We start from the raw sequence: 17,619 nt of genomic DNA on the forward strand, positions 1-17,619 counted from the left end.
GTACGTCGGATTTCTAACGAACAAATAATGTTTTCAGTTTCAAGCTCCCAAATCAAAACAATGTATTGTTACCAAAAGGAATTGATGTCCTCTTCTAACCAGAAATGTACCGCTCAGAGTAGTTGGTGGCGCTATATTATCGCCGCGACGGTCGTACAGTACACACACATGCGATGCGGGTGCGGCACAATAACAATATTCTGAGCGCTAGGCCTCTCCTGGTGGACCTAGCAGCACAGTATAATTTTGTCTTGTAATTCAGTTAAAATATTGAATAATAATGGGAAGAAAAATAACTCTAGCAACATGTACCCTTAATCAATGGGCAATGGATTTCAATGGGAACTTCAACCGTATATTAAACAGTAGGTTTTTTACAAATAATAATTTATTCTTTAGGCGCTGTCTGATTTTTTTTTAGTGAGGCAGCAGTGGCACCGACCGGCGGACGGGGGTATATAAGCCTTGTACGTAACGTAGAGGTAGCCTAGTAGCAGCCTAAGTTAGTAGGCTTAGCCGTATATTAAAATGTATGCATATTTATTTTCAGGTATACAAGTTGCAAAGGAGAAAGGTGCTAGATACAGGCTAGGACCCGAACTTGAAATTAGGTAAATTAATGAGGGGAATTATAATTGAAAGGGTTTGAAATAGAAATAATATAATATATAATACGATAAGAATAGATGATGTTTTATATAAATAATAATATTACTTATTATATAACACCTATATAAATTCCTGTCATTTGATTGGACGAATGTGGGTCACATGGCGTGCAATAGTACGCACTATTCAACGATCGTTAAATAGTACTTTTTGAAACATTTTTGTTTGTTATTTAGATGTTATATAAAACAAATAATGAATGTTTTGTATTCGTGTAATGGTACAAATAATGGCACTTGGTGAATGATGAAAGGTTATATCAACTCGGCTTTGCCTCGTTGATATAACCTTTCATCATTCACCTCGTGCCATTATTTGTACCATTGCACTCATAAACATTCATTATTTGTATATTATTCTCCTAACTAGTGGTTATGGATGTGGTGACCACTTCTTTGAATCGGACACTTGCCTGCATTCATTCCAAGTCCTTGCTCAACTCTTGAGTTCTCCGCTCACAGAAGACATCATTTGTGAAACTGGAATGTAAGTACATTATTACTATTTTCTTGCTCAAAATATTTATGATATATTCACATTACGAATATACAGTATTGATACATAGGACATGATGTGCTCCAAGTCTACACCAGAACCAAGACAGACAAAAAATGCTTTGAGTATTCTGTGACATGCAAGATGACTGAACACGGATCACATTCACCTCTGAAATATTAATGTTAATTTACAAATAACATTTATTTATCAATTGAATTTCAGGCCAATAATACACAAGAATGTTAGGTATAATTGCAGAGTAATATTCTTAAATAAGTAAGTCAATCTATATACTGTAATACAATATTATAAAGAACATCTACTGTATATATGAACCTCTATGTCCAGTTTGATAGTGTAGACAGAGCTTTAGGCCTAGATCATTGATCAAGGCCTAAAGCTCTGTCTACACTATCAAACTGTATGTGACGAAATATTGTGATGTGCCCATATATGGACACAATGATGCCATATTTGGGCATATCACCACCATATTTGAGCACATCACACTTTGTTTGTCAAATTAGTTTGATAGTGTAGACAGAGCTTTAGATACTATAAATACACATTTGTTGAGGGATGAGTAATTTCTTTACTATATAAATTATAAACTTATTACCCACATTCACTCAAATATTTGTTTATATACAGAAAAATTCTTTTAATCCGTCCAAAATCAGCTATGTGTAATCATGGAAACTACCGAGAACTGCGCTGGTTTACCCCATGGAGTAAACCCCAACAAGTTGAAGATTTTTACCTTCCAGAAATTATATCAGATATAACAGGACAGGTAAATATACCTTCCATGTCACTTCACCTGGTTTAATGATGATTACAAAGTTGTAATGTAGATACGGTCAACTGAAAGGATCGATATTTTTAAAACTAAAAGAAAAACGATATAGAAGTTATTATCAATATCAAATTATCTGTGCTTCCACATGACCTACTGTGACCGCATTGTATAAATGCAATTTTATTTCTAAAAACACAGTCTCAAAGTTTTGCCATTGCACTGATATTTTACCAATTTTGAAATGGATTTTGGAATACAGTAACATGGAAAATGACTCGTATGAACTTTACTGAATATTTCAATCATACCCATAAAAAAATATGTGTTTAATGAATAAGAATGTTCTTTCTATTACTTAAGAAAAGTGTACCAATTGGTATGGGTGTAGTTTCAACACATGATACTTGTATTGGGCCTGAAATCTGTGAAGAGCTATGGGCTGCTGAAAGGTAATATAGATACTTAAAAGAGGGAAATGATATGGCTCTTGTTAGCACCTCTCAAAACATTGTTTAGCTTTCATGTTTTATCAACGCATTTTAATGACATGCCTAAACCTATACCCTTTTAGGCCTAGCATTTTACAATAATACATGTATTATGCTAAATGAAATATATGACAAAAGAGAATGAAAATATTTTCATTTTTCCATTTTGTTTGTCCCCAAAAGAAGCGCACTCAAAATTGAAAAAAAAAAATCTATTTCTAAACGTTAATTGTTAATTATATACTAGAATCCCTCTTTCGGGACATTCCAGTCGGGGGTCACCCATTTTTACCATAAACCAAGGTTAACAGGGGTCAACACTACAACCAAATCGAATGAGTGGCTGAGCGGTTAAGTCAGTGGAATTGTAATTATGTAGCCATAACATAGGCATGGGTTCGATGCTTCATGATTCTGGTGTGGTAGTCTTCTCAGATAAGGACTCTGACTCTGTTTATTTTTATACTGGGTGACCTCTTCAGTCAAAGACTGATCTCCCAGAGGGCCCAGTTGGTGATCTGTGGCTGTGATGTACTAATACACCGGGGTAACCCCCTACTCGTCTCGAAAGATGTACTAGGTTCTTTAAAGTGCACACAAGCTAGATGTGTACACTGGACCTACGGTTTATGGTCTTTATCCGAGAAGACTCGTTCTACCACTAGAACCATGGAGTGAGTGAGCCTCGAACCCCTGTCGATGTTACGGCTACGTAATTACAGTTCCACTGTCTTAACCGCTCGGCCACTCACTCGCTCAACTATACTTGACTCTAAGCCGTAGGTCTAGTGCACTTTAAAGATACTTGTAGTAGAGGGTTACCCCGGTGTACTAGTACACACACAATTTTACTGGCACTCACAGCCACTGATCATAACTGGGCCCTCTGGGAGACCAGTCTTTGACTGAAGAGGTCACCCAGTATAAATAATTAAAGTTAACCACTTATTAAGAGAACACTTGGGTAAGATATACACTAATAGAGGTCCTGTTCAATATAAAACAAATAAAATCCAGTTTATTTTGTAGCCCACATGTAGCAATGAGTCTTGATGGTGTTGAGATCTTTACCAATGCTAGTGGAAGTCATCATGAGTTACTAAAACAGTTTGAAAGACATGACCTGATGAAGACTGCTATGATGAAGGTAATTAGAAGCTTTTGATTTATGATGACCTACGACCTACACACATTGTGTCATTGATTGTCATTTGAACCTAGGACCTTCAATCAAAACTTTGAATCAAGTGAGGAATATTTCCCAAACTCCCCATATAAGCAAAATGAAATACATGAAAGAAATGGGTCCAAGGTCGTTGGAAATTCACATCTAAATCGTGTTAAAGGATAAGAAATTACCTGGTAAATTGTATATACAGTCGCCCCAATACTGCACTTTCTGAAAACCAGAAACTCTCCTAAAACCACACTTTCCTCCAGGTACAAAAGGTCCCAAATTCATTTTTACCATTAAAAAGACATTCTGAATACTAGACTTTCTGGATAACCAGAAATATTTGGCCATCCCAAGGGTGTCCGGTATTGAGAGTGTATTAAATTTGTATGTAAAGTTGATTTCATTTTTTTTTCATGAATATACTGTTACCTAAAAACAAGATCAGGAGAATTTGTTAAGACATTTTAGGTATTTGAATGTTCTTTGAATGTTTTTAACAGTGTGGTGGTGTATATTTATACTCAAATTTACGTGGCTGTGATGGGGAGCGTGTTTATTATGATGGCGGGTCGTGCATCTGTGTTAATGGAACTATGATGACTGTTGGTAAACAATTTGGTATTTCTGAAGTGGTAAGATTTAATTAAAAACTTCTGTATAAGTTTTAGCTTTAAGCTCTGTTTACACTATCAAAAAAGTGTGATGTGCCCAAATATGGTAGTGGTATGCATAAATATGGTAGTGATATGACATCATCATATCCATATATGGGCACATCACTTTTTTTGTTTAATAGTGTAGACAGAGCTTAAATCTAAATAATTTGGACTGGGCAACCTAAGCAGTATTCTCTTCAGACTATTATATGATGCTTTATGATACTACACTAACAAAAGTAGTAAGTAAAATTATAGACCTCAAATGAATATAATTTGCATATTTTATGGCCAATATGCTTAGAAATTATCTGTTACAAGATGGAGTTGTATCGCCTTAAATTATAGAAAATCATGTTTTGTGAAATAGGTAAACAGAAGAGAATATCATATATTTTCATTTTTTTGCGATAAACCTATCTATTGATTGATAAAAAAAACCAATATGGCGATCTCTGTTGTCCGGCGATCTCTGTTGTCAGGCAGTCTTTGTTGTCCGGCGATCTCTGTTGTCCGACGATCTCTGTTGTCAGGCAGTATTTGTTGTCCGGCGATCTCTGCTGTCCGGCGATCTCATCTCTAATGATGTTTGCATATCCTATCATTTTATTAATTTGTTACTTAATTAATTTTAAAATAAAACCCACCCCAACCGAAATTTAAACCTGGAATCATGTGATGCAGACATATCATCTACCATATACTGTATATATTGTGTACTGTATTTCTGTAGACTATATTAAACATCCAAATGACTAATATTTACATAAATTCATTTGTGAACTTATCAGAATCAGGTCCAACAGGTTTAAATTTGTGCTCTCATTGCCCATATAACTTTCAAAGACTGTATCAAACACCTGACATAAAATTGATTACTGTTTTTTTGTAGGATGTGGATGTAGCTACAATAGACTTAGAAGATGTTAGAAGCTACAAGGCTGAAATCAGCAGCCGCTCTAAGCAGGTAACATAGTTTATACCTATAGCCCTGGTCAGAATTTGCCATATTTTCCTATGATGCAAAGCAATGATATTTAATGATTTTTATTTATATAATCTTTTTTTCATGGTATTACTCATATTTTAACAAATTATCCATTTGTAGGCAGCTCGTTCTGGAAGTTTTCCAAGAGTTTTTGCAGACTTTTCACTGTCTATGCCTGGGGATCACTTACTGCCAACTACAGAACCACAACAATATAAGTACCACAGTGTAGTAGAGGAGATTGCTCTAGGTCCTGCATGCTGGCTTTGGGATTACTTACGCAGAAGTAAACAGGTAGAGTTTTTAATATTTATTGGTGGTTAGTCAAGTCGGTGGAGTTGGTAATTCGATCTCTTTGCTGTGTATCATACACAAATGCATAGCATACCATAGAAACACATGCTAAATTCTAGAGTACAAGTACATAAAGAAAATACACGTTTAAAATGTTAGTTTTCAAAACCTGCCTTAAAATTACATTTCACCTGGGATGGGCTGGCATCCTATTCAGGGATCTTTGGGCAGTAATTCGCTCTCTGGTGGAGAGGCTCCAGTTTTATGTGCATCATGGCTTTGGATATACAATTACAATGCAGTTTTCTATTTGTAAATATCATAGACAACTGACAAAAATACCAAGATACAGTACTCCATCAGTATTTTGTCCAATCCAAATTAAATTGTAAAAAACATTATTTTTACTTGGCAAACATGATATAAAAGTTATACAATAAAATGCAAAATTACTGTAAACTAATAAACAATAAATCCTATATACATATTATATATATTTTGTATTGTGCTAAATAAATAATTTATTACAAAATAAATTAGATTCACCAAAAAACCCCAGTAGTAATGGATTAAATTGTTTAGATATTAAAACTACTAATAATCAATCGATCTGCCGTGTTGAAATAGTTCAAATTTTGGTTTATATGAGCAATTCTCGTTTCATTCATTATATTTAATTTGTAGGGTGGATTTTTTTTGCCATTAAGTGGAGGAATTGATAGTTCATCAACAGCTTGTCTTGTGTCATCAATGTGTCATTTAGTATGTAAATCCGTCAATGATGGAAGTAAGTACTGGACATATAGGTTTGATGATATCAATGTAATTTGTTTTGTGTAATTTTTGTATTTTGTTGATTTCATAATTTAAACATTAAAAAGAAATCAGCCTTGCACAGAGTAGTTAATTTAGGTTTGAAATAACGTAATTGCGTTTATCCTTTATTTCTCAACAAAAAAAATACATTTACTGAATTGCTGCATTCTTTACAATAAAATGCCTATATTTAAATATTAAAATGACATCAAAAAGTTTAAATTTATATATAAAAATCTTTCGATTTTACAATAAAAATTATAATATTTAAATATAAAAATGACATCAAACAGGAAATATGTATATGTTAAAAACCTATTTGAATTATCAACGTATAATATTTATAAAATTACTGTATAATCAATATGAAATTTAGCACCAAGCTTATTTTTTTTTTGTTTTTTTTTATTTCTTACTTTTAGTGTATTAAAAAAGAAAATTACGGTAATTAAATCCCCTTGTAAATTGGATTTATATTCTATTAAAGAAAAAATTATTATATTTTTATTTATTATTATAAAAAGACACAATAAACGGTTAATTTTGACCAAAACCATTGTAAATTGGTTTTCTATTCTATTAAAGATGTATTGTCCCCCAAAAACATGAAAAATAAGATTAATAAAATCATATTTTGAATAGGCCATTTTACAGTTTTAAATAAAGTTATTTACTTCTGGAAAAAAAAAATTATTATATGTTTATTTATTTTTATAAAAAGACACAATAAACGGTTAATTTTGACCAAAAACCATTGTCTGACAGACAATTAAGGTATATTTTGCTTTAAATTACATTTTTTCAGGGAAATTTTGTTTGTTTTCAATCCAGTTTTTGGTCAAAGTGAATAACTATTATGTGACATTAAAATCGCCTAAAAATTTGTGAAAAAAATGTTTATGGTGACAATATATCTTTAATATATTATTATTTCTATTCTATCAATAATTTTTTTGTTTGTGTTTAGACTTGGAAACTTTAACTGATGTTCAGAATGTAACTGGTGATCCAGATTATATACCAAGTGACCCGAAGCAATTGGCTAATCGTATTTTTGTAACTTGCTATATGGGCACTGTGAACTCCTCAGTTGAAACCCGCAAGAGAGCTCAAATGTTAGCTCATCAAATTGGAAGGTAGAATAATAATTTGCATTATTTATTTTAAGTAAACAAAATAAATTAGCTTTTGAATTATTTGTGTGTAAAATAGTGAGAGGGAGTAAACAACTGTTAAGACAAAAGCATGGTACTCATTTTTTATTTTTTAGTCAATCAAAAATAACAGCGATAATTACCGCCACTAACAGGTTTGAAACAAAAACAATGCAACATCAAAATCGGTTAAGAATAAAATACAAATATAAATATATGTATAAACATAGATCAACACACCATAAACAATTTCAATTGGAAATGTACATATTAATCAAACAGGTTATGCAGCCATTAAATAATATGGGTTGACTTGTTGATGAATTCATTCTGCTGGTAGATTTTTAATAACACTCGTAATTCCACATTTTTGGAATCCCAGATATGACAAGGTTTACAGAAACATAATTCTGGATTCTGTGGTTTTTGTGTCATTGTGTATATTTCAATTCAGTTACTACTACAATCATTTCTGAACAGAGTTTGTTGTTAATCTTAAAGATGTATTGTCCCCCTGAAAAATAATTGTTCAAAATTTGTTTGTTAAATATGCCACTTTAATGTCGCATAATAGTTATCCACTTTGACCAAAACTTGGATCTAAACAAAATGTATTTACCTAAAAAAACTTTAATTTAAAGCAAAACAAGGTCAAATTGGCTGCCAGCCAATGTGTTATTGGTTGAATTTAACCATTTATTATGCTACTTTATAAGTGAAAACATTTTGTTTTTTTGTGAGTGATTAACTTGATTAAAACTACAAAAAGCTATTCAAAGTCTGATTTCTTCATTTTTCATGTTTTGGGGGATAATACATCCTCAGAATTACTTATTATTTAGTTAGGTAAGCCAGATAAAATCATATTATACCTACAACTTAGGATTATTACACTGGCTTGCAGATGCATACATGATAGAGCATTGTAAAAAGTATTTATTTTCGTAATTTAAAATCTTTTTATCCACACAGTGATCATTTGTCCATCAATATTGATTCTTTTGTGAAAGCAGCCACTGACATATTTGTGAATGCTACAGATAAAGTACCACAGTTTAAAGTTAATGGAGGAAGCCCAAGAGAGAATTTAGCTCTCCAGAACATTCAGGTATTTATCCCATTTTTATTGGGTGTGGAATTTTATTTTGATTTATTATTTCATTTGCATATATATATATTGAAAATTGTTTTATGAGACAACTTTACACAACGCAATACAAAAAACATACAAAACCTTTACAAAATAAATAAAATGATGTTATGTAACTAAAAATATATTACACACTTTGATTGTACAAAATGATCAATTGAAATTGAAAATTCACAATAATGAAAATACGTTTATCAACCAGCTTTCAAATATTTATCTAATTTTTATTTAAAGAACAACCATATTTGGGCGTATCACAACCATATTTGGCACATCACATGCTCAGGGGTAGATGGTGCACACTACAAGTTGATTTTCCATTGGTCATCTGGGCCTAGCGCGTCACAGAACATTCCCGCAATTATTTCAAAATACAGAGTGTGCAATAGAAATAGCCCCAGTATCAACCAATCAAATGGCTAGGAAACACTCGGGTGTGTTTTAAGAGAAAAATCGCTATGGTATGTTTATATGGTTGCAGTATAGTTATTAAAGTCATATTCATATATTCGTATGACAATTCATTGACAATGAAATAGATTGTTTTATTACCACACAGAGTAAGTCAAAATGATAATACAATATAAAAATGTAATCCTTAATAAAAATATAAGTTATGATATGAATGTTTAAATCTTATAACAATGCATCTTCATTAAAAAATATATCTTTCATTAGCTGCAAAATAAACACTTTATTTTTCCCCTTCATTATATCGATTATAAAATTATATATACTACAGCTATTAACCAATCAGATGCTGTGGATTAGTATACTGTAATTCAAACAATTGGCTTGCAATGAATTAAAGTGTATTTTTGAATTAGCTTGTATTTGTATAGTAATGATGTACTTTGTCACGTAATGTTACAGCCTAACTAGTCATGCATGTGTATAATAATGCCTGGTGGTATGATGTACTGTGGTGTTATCCATACATGGTTCAAAATATAGCCCTAAGAATAGAAACATTAAAGTATAACCTTCAAATCATCTGGGGTTATATTTTACTATGTCATTCACCCCAGTCAATAAGTAGTACTAAGTGATAAAAAAAAAAATGGTTCTTTTGCATGTTGTTGACACGTTGCACTTTGACCAGTACAAGTATCTAGGAATTGTTTTCAATGATAAACTGAGTTGGGGAGACCATATAGACTTCATCAGCAAAAAATTAAGTCCCAGAATGTATTGTATGAGAACTTTATATAAATTTAACTCCTGTGATTTGATGTTACTTTCGTTCTATAGATCCGTTATATATAGTGTTTGGACGTATTGCCTCTCCTGTTGGGCTGGTAATGTTACCGGAGGGAATAAAGGACGCCTTGAAACTTTCATCGTCGGGCTGGTAAAATGATTGACCTGGAACTGCCTTCCTTTACCGATGTGCACCTAGAACACCTCCAGAAAGATTTCGAACGCATTGAGTCGGATGCCTCTCATCCTCTCCACAAAGTGATCATAGACCAACTTAATCGAAGTGGTAGATTGAGGCTCCTCAGTGTGAAAACAAATCGATTTGCTAAATCCTTTATTCCCTCCGGTATCATCCAGTACAACAGGAAGTCAAGAAGATAATTTTATATTGTAATTTTTTAGATGTTTTTATATGAATGGTTTTATGCTATATTTGTTTTTATAGTGTTTTCTTTGTTATTATGACGAGCAATGAATTTCCTTTTTGAGGATCAATAAAAGTTATCTTATCTTATCTTATCAATTTTTTATTCATTGGTGATGATGACTATAGAAGTAGGTGTAGTATTAATTAAACCCGACATCAACATATTATAGTCATCCTTATTTTGCTTTAATTAGGTTCCCATTGTATTTATGTTTCTTTTATATTTTGAACATACTGTAATACAATGAATTCTTATTATTACTTGACGTTGAGAAATATTTATTATAATAAGTTTATCTTAATTATGTTCAATTCTCAATTCACTATTACAATATTTTAATATTTTGTGCGTGGTAAAACAAACAAAAACCTTTTAGTGCAATTACATTAAATAACATTCATTTTATTATTGCAGGTACGGCCTCATATAATGTTAAAATATCGTTAAAAAAATAAATATTATTTTAAAGTAGTTGCTGCAGTAATTGCAGTAGCTAATTTTTGACATGACGATAATAAATAATATGAAAAAATGTAGCAGAAATATTTGCATCTATTAAAATTATTTAAACTGGTTTTTCTAAATGGTTTTGTAGAAAAAGTGAATTTATTTAATAATGTTCACCAGAAAAATTGATATAGAAGATGCTCTACATAAATAGCAATTTTAACAAGTGGCTAAATTATCAAGATGTTTAGGAAAGTAAAAATTTGGATTATTTATAATTAGAATAATTACTAATTATCTATTTTTTTAACTTTGTAGGCTCGTAGTAGGATGGTTTTATCCTATTTATTTGCCCAGTTAAGTCTATGGTCTAAAGACCGTCCTGGTGGTCTTCTAGTACTTGGCTCAGGCAACGTTGATGAATGGTAAGCAATGATGCTTTTAAAGTAAAAATATTTTGAAAGAGTTTAATCTACTAGTAATTTGCATTTGAAATATATTGGTTTGTACATGTTGTTATTGCTAACCCTTTGACATATAGTTAGTTTATTACAAATTACACGTGAACAATATACAGTAACTAATGTTTCATATATATTCATTATTAAAAGATAATTGTTGATTTAACTTTTAAGTGTAGATTTGCATTGATCAGGTTTGATCATTTATTTCCTCCCTCGAATAAACCCCCCGTCCCCCACTAAAAAAACACACCCCAGGGTGTTTATTTGAATTGATACTTGTCAGATGTTTGTACCAAGTACATTATGATAATATTTGTCAAGTCATTTTTTGCGAATGACTCGAATTCATGACCTCTAGATCAAGGTACAATTACGTCAGAGTATGGCAAACATTTGACCAATTAGAGATAATTTTCGAACTGCTGAAACAAAAAAAAGTTGTCCCAATATTGTATGGTTTTCTATTTAAAGTCCAGAATTCCTTTTAGGAAAAATAACAGACATTTTTAAAAATGTTTCTGTGTGTTTGGTTTTAAGATGTTATGTTTATTAAAAATCTTCTTTTGAATTTGTTAGTTTACGAGGTTATTTAACGAAGTATGACTGCTCAAGTGCTGATATTAACCCGATTGGTGGCATCAGTAAAAACGATCTACGAGGATTTATTCTATTTGCGAAAGACAAATTTAATCTCCCAGCTTTGGAAAGGTAAGTTAATTTGTTATTTGGTTCAATTCTTCCATTTCAGAATCGATTATCAGATATTGGAAAGAAATGTTTCCGAGTGGTGCACAGAAATATTGTTCTAAATTTCTATAGTGCGTCACATAAATTGTTTTTTTTTATGTCTGTTTTTATGTTTATGTTCGATTATAATCTTTTAGTCGATACAAATCAATATGTTATTAGCAGACTGACAATAATATATGATTCATGGTTCTAGTAATTAAGTATATATCTTGGTTACGACGTGTTTGGAAATCCTAAAAGCTTTTTATGTCAAAGTCATAAAGCAAGGATATCGAATAATTACCTGAACTCCACACCTTGATAACTCAACTGCTGTGGCTAATACTGTACAACTAGTAATATTAATAGGTCGCTGGTTCTTCTAGCTCAGCGTTCTAGATACCAGCATGACAATTTGAGATAGGAAAACATACCGGAAAAATATATTAATGTAATTTTCTTATGCAAGAAAATAGCTTAACCTTCTCAATGTATCTGCCACATAAAAAAGTTTTATAAAATGCATATTATTACCATCATTTTTTGTGTATAATTTCCTATATCATCCTATATATCTAATTTTTATCAAAAGCATGTATGGTGTAATAATGTTTGTTTGTTTACTCCAGTATTATAAGAGCACCACCTACTGCTGAGCTTGAACCGTTGGCTAATGGACAGATAGCACAGACCGATGAAGTGAGCCATTTATTTGTTATTTACTGTTAATGTTATTGTTAATTATTCAACAGTGTCATCCTTCTCATTATAAGCACATCATAGAAGTGTGTGATGAGCTCTTAAAAAATTAGTATCAGTTGCCTGGTACCAGGATAACACAATAATGTGGTTTAATCACTCAATTACTGTGTGGTGATAGTTTTAATTAGCTATAAAAGCCAATCTCATTTTTTCTTATTATTATTAAAATTATTAGTAATATCTAGTAGGTCTATGCCTTTGTCTTTCTGTCTATTTAAAGTAAAATTTCGCTTATTTGTTTTTCAAATTTTACTGCATCTCTCATTTTAGATTATGTTAATAAAAAACAGTATTTAATTCTAAAATGCTGATAACATTTGTAATCATAACTTCCACTTTGCTTACTTCAGATGGATATGGGAATGACGTACAGCGAGTTGTCCTTATTTGGGCGTCTCCGCAAGATGTCATTATGTGGTCCTTACAGCATGTTTCTTAAGCTTGTGCAGAAATGGAGCGATGTTTTTACGCCATCACAGGTAAATGTAATTGTTTGACTGGAGTTTGGTGTATTTGGTAGTTATCTAGTTAGATTTACATTTGTTTAGGACCAGCTATATAATGGATTCATATTTGTAATGCTCTTTCTTAAAGCGTTTTGAACTAGATGTCAACTTTTCCACTTCCCATGAGGGTTCCTTTGTGTTGAGCTTGCGCCAAACAGCACATATTCTGCTAGGGACTAATATGGACCAAAACATAGATAACCTGCTACTCTTTCGATTAAATCTCTGTCTACACTATCAAATTAGTTTGACAAAAAAAGTGTGATGTGCCCAAATATGGTAGTGATATGACATCATCATGTCTATATATGGGCACGTCACATTTTTTTGTCACATTAAGAAGCAATGGAGACAGGTTGAATAATTTATATATATTCTTCTAATAGGTTGCAGAAAAAGTTAAGCATTTTTTCCGCTCATATTCAATAAATCGTCATAAAATGACTGTGATGACGCCTTCGTACCATGCAGAGTCGTACAGTCCTGATGACAACCGATTTGACTTGCGACAATTTTTGTACAACCCGTCTTGGTTATGGCAATTCAAATGTATCAATAAAGAAGTAAGTTGATTTTTTTTAAATATTAAAACATTTCTGCACACATTTAATAGCGACCTCTGATCTATGAAAAGTGTCGGAAAGTGGTTTGGTCGATAGGTGGCCAAACTTTTTATCCTGTTTTTGTCTGATATTTTGCGGCATTATCAATGCAGACTACCTCTCAATTTTTCAGGCGATGTAATTTATTTATTTAATAATTGTTTAAATCATTTGTCAGTAATATACCATACTATAGTATTTTGTTTTTAAATTGTAATCAAAACCATGTTTCGGGCTGCTGCTCATGAGATGTAAATAGTAGTATAATAGATGAAAATAAAAGTTAGTGGTGGTTGATTATAATAGTTACCAAATTCACTGACGGAATCCTAATTTGTAGTAGTTAATCATGTTGGTGCAGTACCCGCTACATCTTTGGGCTGTGTATCTAACTCTAGACATCAGCGTGGTGGCATGGTCTAGAGGTATAACTTCCAGGCTAGTGATCTTGAAGTTATTCCCAATTAAGAAAATTACTTACTTAATTTTATCGCTGTGTGTCCAGTACAATTATGTCATAGTAGGGCAAAATATCTGACTCATTTATTTTAGGTTGACTTGATTGAGAAATCTATAGAGCTTAAAGATTCACAAAGTGGATCGCGGAAAACAGCAGATTATGGAGATGATACTCCTCCCAGAAACAAGAAAACATTATCGGGACGCCAAGAGACGGACTCAAGACAACCAAAACGAACTGGTGTGTTTGTTGCAACCGAAAAAACTGCAGTTCGGCAGTTAGAATGCGAGACCAAAGACACAGTAGATTGTCAATTTAAAACAAACTCAGATAATTCAGATGTACGTGAAAACATTACTTCAGACAATGAATGGCACTTATCAAATTTGGATACCGTAGGATTTGATAAGGGCGGTATCCATAATGATTTGCCGCGTAATAATAAAAAGGATGTAATAGTATCGAGAAAACGACCCTCAACAGGTTTGTTGCCGGGTGAACCACAAAAGAAGCAACCGCATTTGTGTCTTTTAGCATCTAAATTGTCGAATGTTGGAAGTACCGTTGGTTCTTGGTTAAAGAAAATAGCAATGTAGGTATAGTTATACCAAACTGTAATGTTTATATTCTCTTATCAAATTCCAAGGTCCAGGGTACAATCCTGACCTAGTGTCGGGGTTGTAACTCGCGACTTTTTCAACTCCACTATCAAGCCTCAAATGACGATATATTATATTTTATCCATCCTGTAATTGGCGAGTTTTTTGCTGTTTGGTGTTTATGAAAAAATAGATTATTAAAGATGTTTTTAAAAATAATAATTTGTTGGTAAAACAATGGATACTTTTTAAAACATGAAACAAATATTTAAAGATGAAACACTGGTAGTTTTAAACGTTGTATTTAATATCGATTATACGGGTGATAAATGAAATTGATATACTGTACATATTCAAGAGGGTTGAGTAATCAAAAATCGTAACTTTATTTAAATTGCTTTTAATGAACTTTTCATATGTTATTTAGGTCTACTTATGTGCACACATACATGAAATGAATACAATTTATATTATACATTATGTATATATTTTATCCATTTTTACTAGTAAAACAGCAGTATCTCATTTATGTATTCATACATTGAATTTCCGTAACTATTGCAAATATGTACACGATAATAGAAACAATAGAGTTTATATATATTTTTTATACTCCCTCTGAAAACTTTGTGAATCTGTCAGTAATAGACAATTTGTATTTACAATAACGATATAATACGTTTAATTTTCCCTCTAGAAACTTTGTGAATCTGTCACAAATAGACAATTTGTATTTACAATAACGATATAATACGTTTTTAGACTAAAATTCTCACTCTAAAAACTTTGTGAATCCGTCAAAAATAGACAATTTGTATTTACAATAACGATATAATACGTTTTAGACTAAAATTCTCCCTCTAAAAACTTTGTGAATCCGTCACAAATAGACAATTTGTATTTATACAATAACGATATAATACGTTTTTAGACTAAAATTCTCCCTCTAAAAACTTTGTGAATCCGTCACAAATAGACAATTTGTATTTATACAATAACGATATAATACGTTTTAGACAAAAATCGAAACGCCGAATAGTGGATTATGATAAACAAGACAATAATGACATACATAACCAGTCTATTATTCGTGGAACCATCATTGTTTTCTCAATAAAATCAGGATTGCGAGATGTTGCTAGACACAGTCTGAAGAGATGTAGACTGGCTGTATTTACTCGACGATTTTAATTTCTTAGCCGAAGAAATGCCAATAAATTCAAACAACGCCTGTCTATATGCTTTATTTGAAACGTTGTAAATAATTGGGTTGATGGCTGCATTTACAAATCCCAGGAATCTGAAAATATTTGCAAACAAAGTAGTGAAATTCGGATCGGCAGCGTCAAAATAAAATAATACCCATAACATATTTAAGGGTGCGGTAAACATGACGTAAACGGAGACGGTGATGATTACAGTTTGCAACGCTTTCATTTCATAGTTGACGCGGTTACTTGCAGACGATGTATCTTTTTCGGCTTTCTTAAACGGAGCGCGCAAAGACCAAAACACCTTACCATACATTGGAATCATCAGCACAAGATACAGTAGCGATAGAAAAACATCCGCCAGAAGAGCATATTCCATCATTTCGCAAACTGCATCTTTAAAATCCATGCAGAACACGCAGACATCGGTAGAGTTTGGTATTCCGTTAGTCATATCTGGCCATGGAAACTCGAGCGGCATTTTACCATTTGTAACAAGGTTTCGACTTTGCCAAAGTAAGATGATTACCCATATAGCGCAGCAAATTTTCATTGTGCGTTTCTTTGACACATACGCTCGATATTTCAAAGGTTGCGTAATCGCTACAAACCGTTCAGCAGAAATCGCAAAAGTAAGAGTAGCAGAAAGTTGGTAAACTGAATCAACTAAGAACGTATTGAATTTACAATATTCCACGCTACACCAACTGTTGTCATGGTAAAGATGTAGATCGCTTTTAATAATATTAACCCACATAAATGTGGAGGCTATAATTAAAAATATCAAATCCGAAATTGCTAAGTTTACTAAGTAAATATTTAACGAGTTGCGCATGCGTACGTTAGTGCTTAGTACGATGATAGTTGACGCGTTTCCAACGATACCAATAAACACTACAATCGGCAAAAAGATGTATAATGAATACACCTCCAAATCGGTATAAAGGTACGGTTCAATTTCTCCGTCCCAGTTCGTAGCTTCGGGAGCGTCAGAACTATTCTTCATTTTCGATGAATGGTGCGAAGAGAAAAGCTGATCAATTTATAGTACAGTATGTTTCCTGTATCAAAGTTTAAAAAAAAATGTAGTCATGGAAAAAAAGAGTTTAACTTTTTGAATGATAAGTCTAATGATATATGAATAAAGTACTATACTTGGCAACATTTTATTTTGCCAAGTAAAACGACTTTAACAAGCCCTTGATCAAAAACACCGTTCATAGAGCGGGAAAAATGTTCGTCCTAAACATCAGTGACTTTATGAGGAATCTGCACTAGACGCCTTTCTCCTATTTGTTTTTTCGCCCAGTGTCCGTCGTGACAAATACATTTGCTATATACCTACCTACTAGTCTATTATTCTCTTCTGTGTAAAGTTGCCGTCTGCGCCGATGCTGTATGTATGCGAATTTAGATTTACTTTTTACATTTTATAGAAAACTTGTGTATGTGTATAGATGGCGACATTTTGGTTCAAATTGCAACTCATACATTTTAGTATTATTAGTGGTATTAATAAAAT

The 17,619-nt window shown here is 32.2% G+C and overlaps 2 protein-coding genes across 3 annotated transcripts; one reads left to right on the forward strand and one right to left on the reverse strand.

The window, feature by feature from the left end:
- The first annotated feature begins 215 nt into the window (after nt 1–215).
- LOC140040296 (glutamine-dependent NAD(+) synthetase-like) lies at nt 216–15,407 on the forward strand. Of its 2 annotated transcripts, XM_072086107.1 has the most exons (19): nt 216–365; nt 551–611; nt 1,039–1,155; nt 1,390–1,443; nt 1,819–1,960; nt 2,327–2,415; nt 3,484–3,601; nt 4,132–4,263; nt 5,180–5,254; nt 5,396–5,569; nt 6,254–6,356; nt 7,353–7,521; nt 8,512–8,647; nt 11,083–11,189; nt 11,805–11,936; nt 12,587–12,656; nt 13,070–13,198; nt 13,612–13,788; nt 14,380–15,407. In XM_072086107.1, exons 1-19 carry the CDS (start codon nt 281–283, stop codon nt 14,881–14,883), a joined length of 2,574 nt encoding a protein of 857 aa, XP_071942208.1. In that variant the 5' UTR covers nt 216–280; the 3' UTR covers nt 14,884–15,407. The 2 variants fall into 2 exon arrangements, with proteins under 2 accessions (XP_071942208.1, XP_071942209.1); XM_072086108.1 differs by lacking the exon at nt 551–611.
- A 598-nt stretch (nt 15,408–16,005) lies between these two features.
- Nucleotides 16,006–17,103, reverse strand: LOC140039247 (neuropeptides capa receptor-like). Its single transcript, XM_072084849.1, has one exon. The coding sequence runs from the start codon at nt 17,101–17,103 to the stop codon at nt 16,006–16,008; it is 1,098 nt and encodes a 365-aa protein (XP_071940950.1).
- Nucleotides 17,104–17,619: the final 516 nt, after the last annotated feature.

Source organism: Antedon mediterranea, chromosome 2 (genome assembly GCF_964355755.1).
Source record: "Antedon mediterranea chromosome 2, ecAntMedi1.1, whole genome shotgun sequence".
In the NCBI taxonomy this organism is placed as follows: Eukaryota; Metazoa; Echinodermata; class Crinoidea; order Comatulida; family Antedonidae; genus Antedon; species Antedon mediterranea.

Coding starts and splice junctions, on each gene's coding strand:
- LOC140039247 (XM_072084849.1), bottom strand. CDS start 17,103: ATGAAGAATAGTTCTGACGCTCCCGAAGCTACGAACTGGGACGGAGAA.
- LOC140040296 (XM_072086107.1), top strand. CDS start 281: ATGGGAAGAAAAATAACTCTAGCAACATGTACCCTTAATCAATGGGCA. Junction 1,961..2,326: donor TATCAGATATAACAGGACAG/GTAAATATACCT, acceptor CTATTACTTAAG/AAAAGTGTACCAATTGGTAT. Junction 8,648..11,082: donor TAGCTCTCCAGAACATTCAG/GTATTTATCCCA, acceptor TTAACTTTGTAG/GCTCGTAGTAGGATGGTTTT.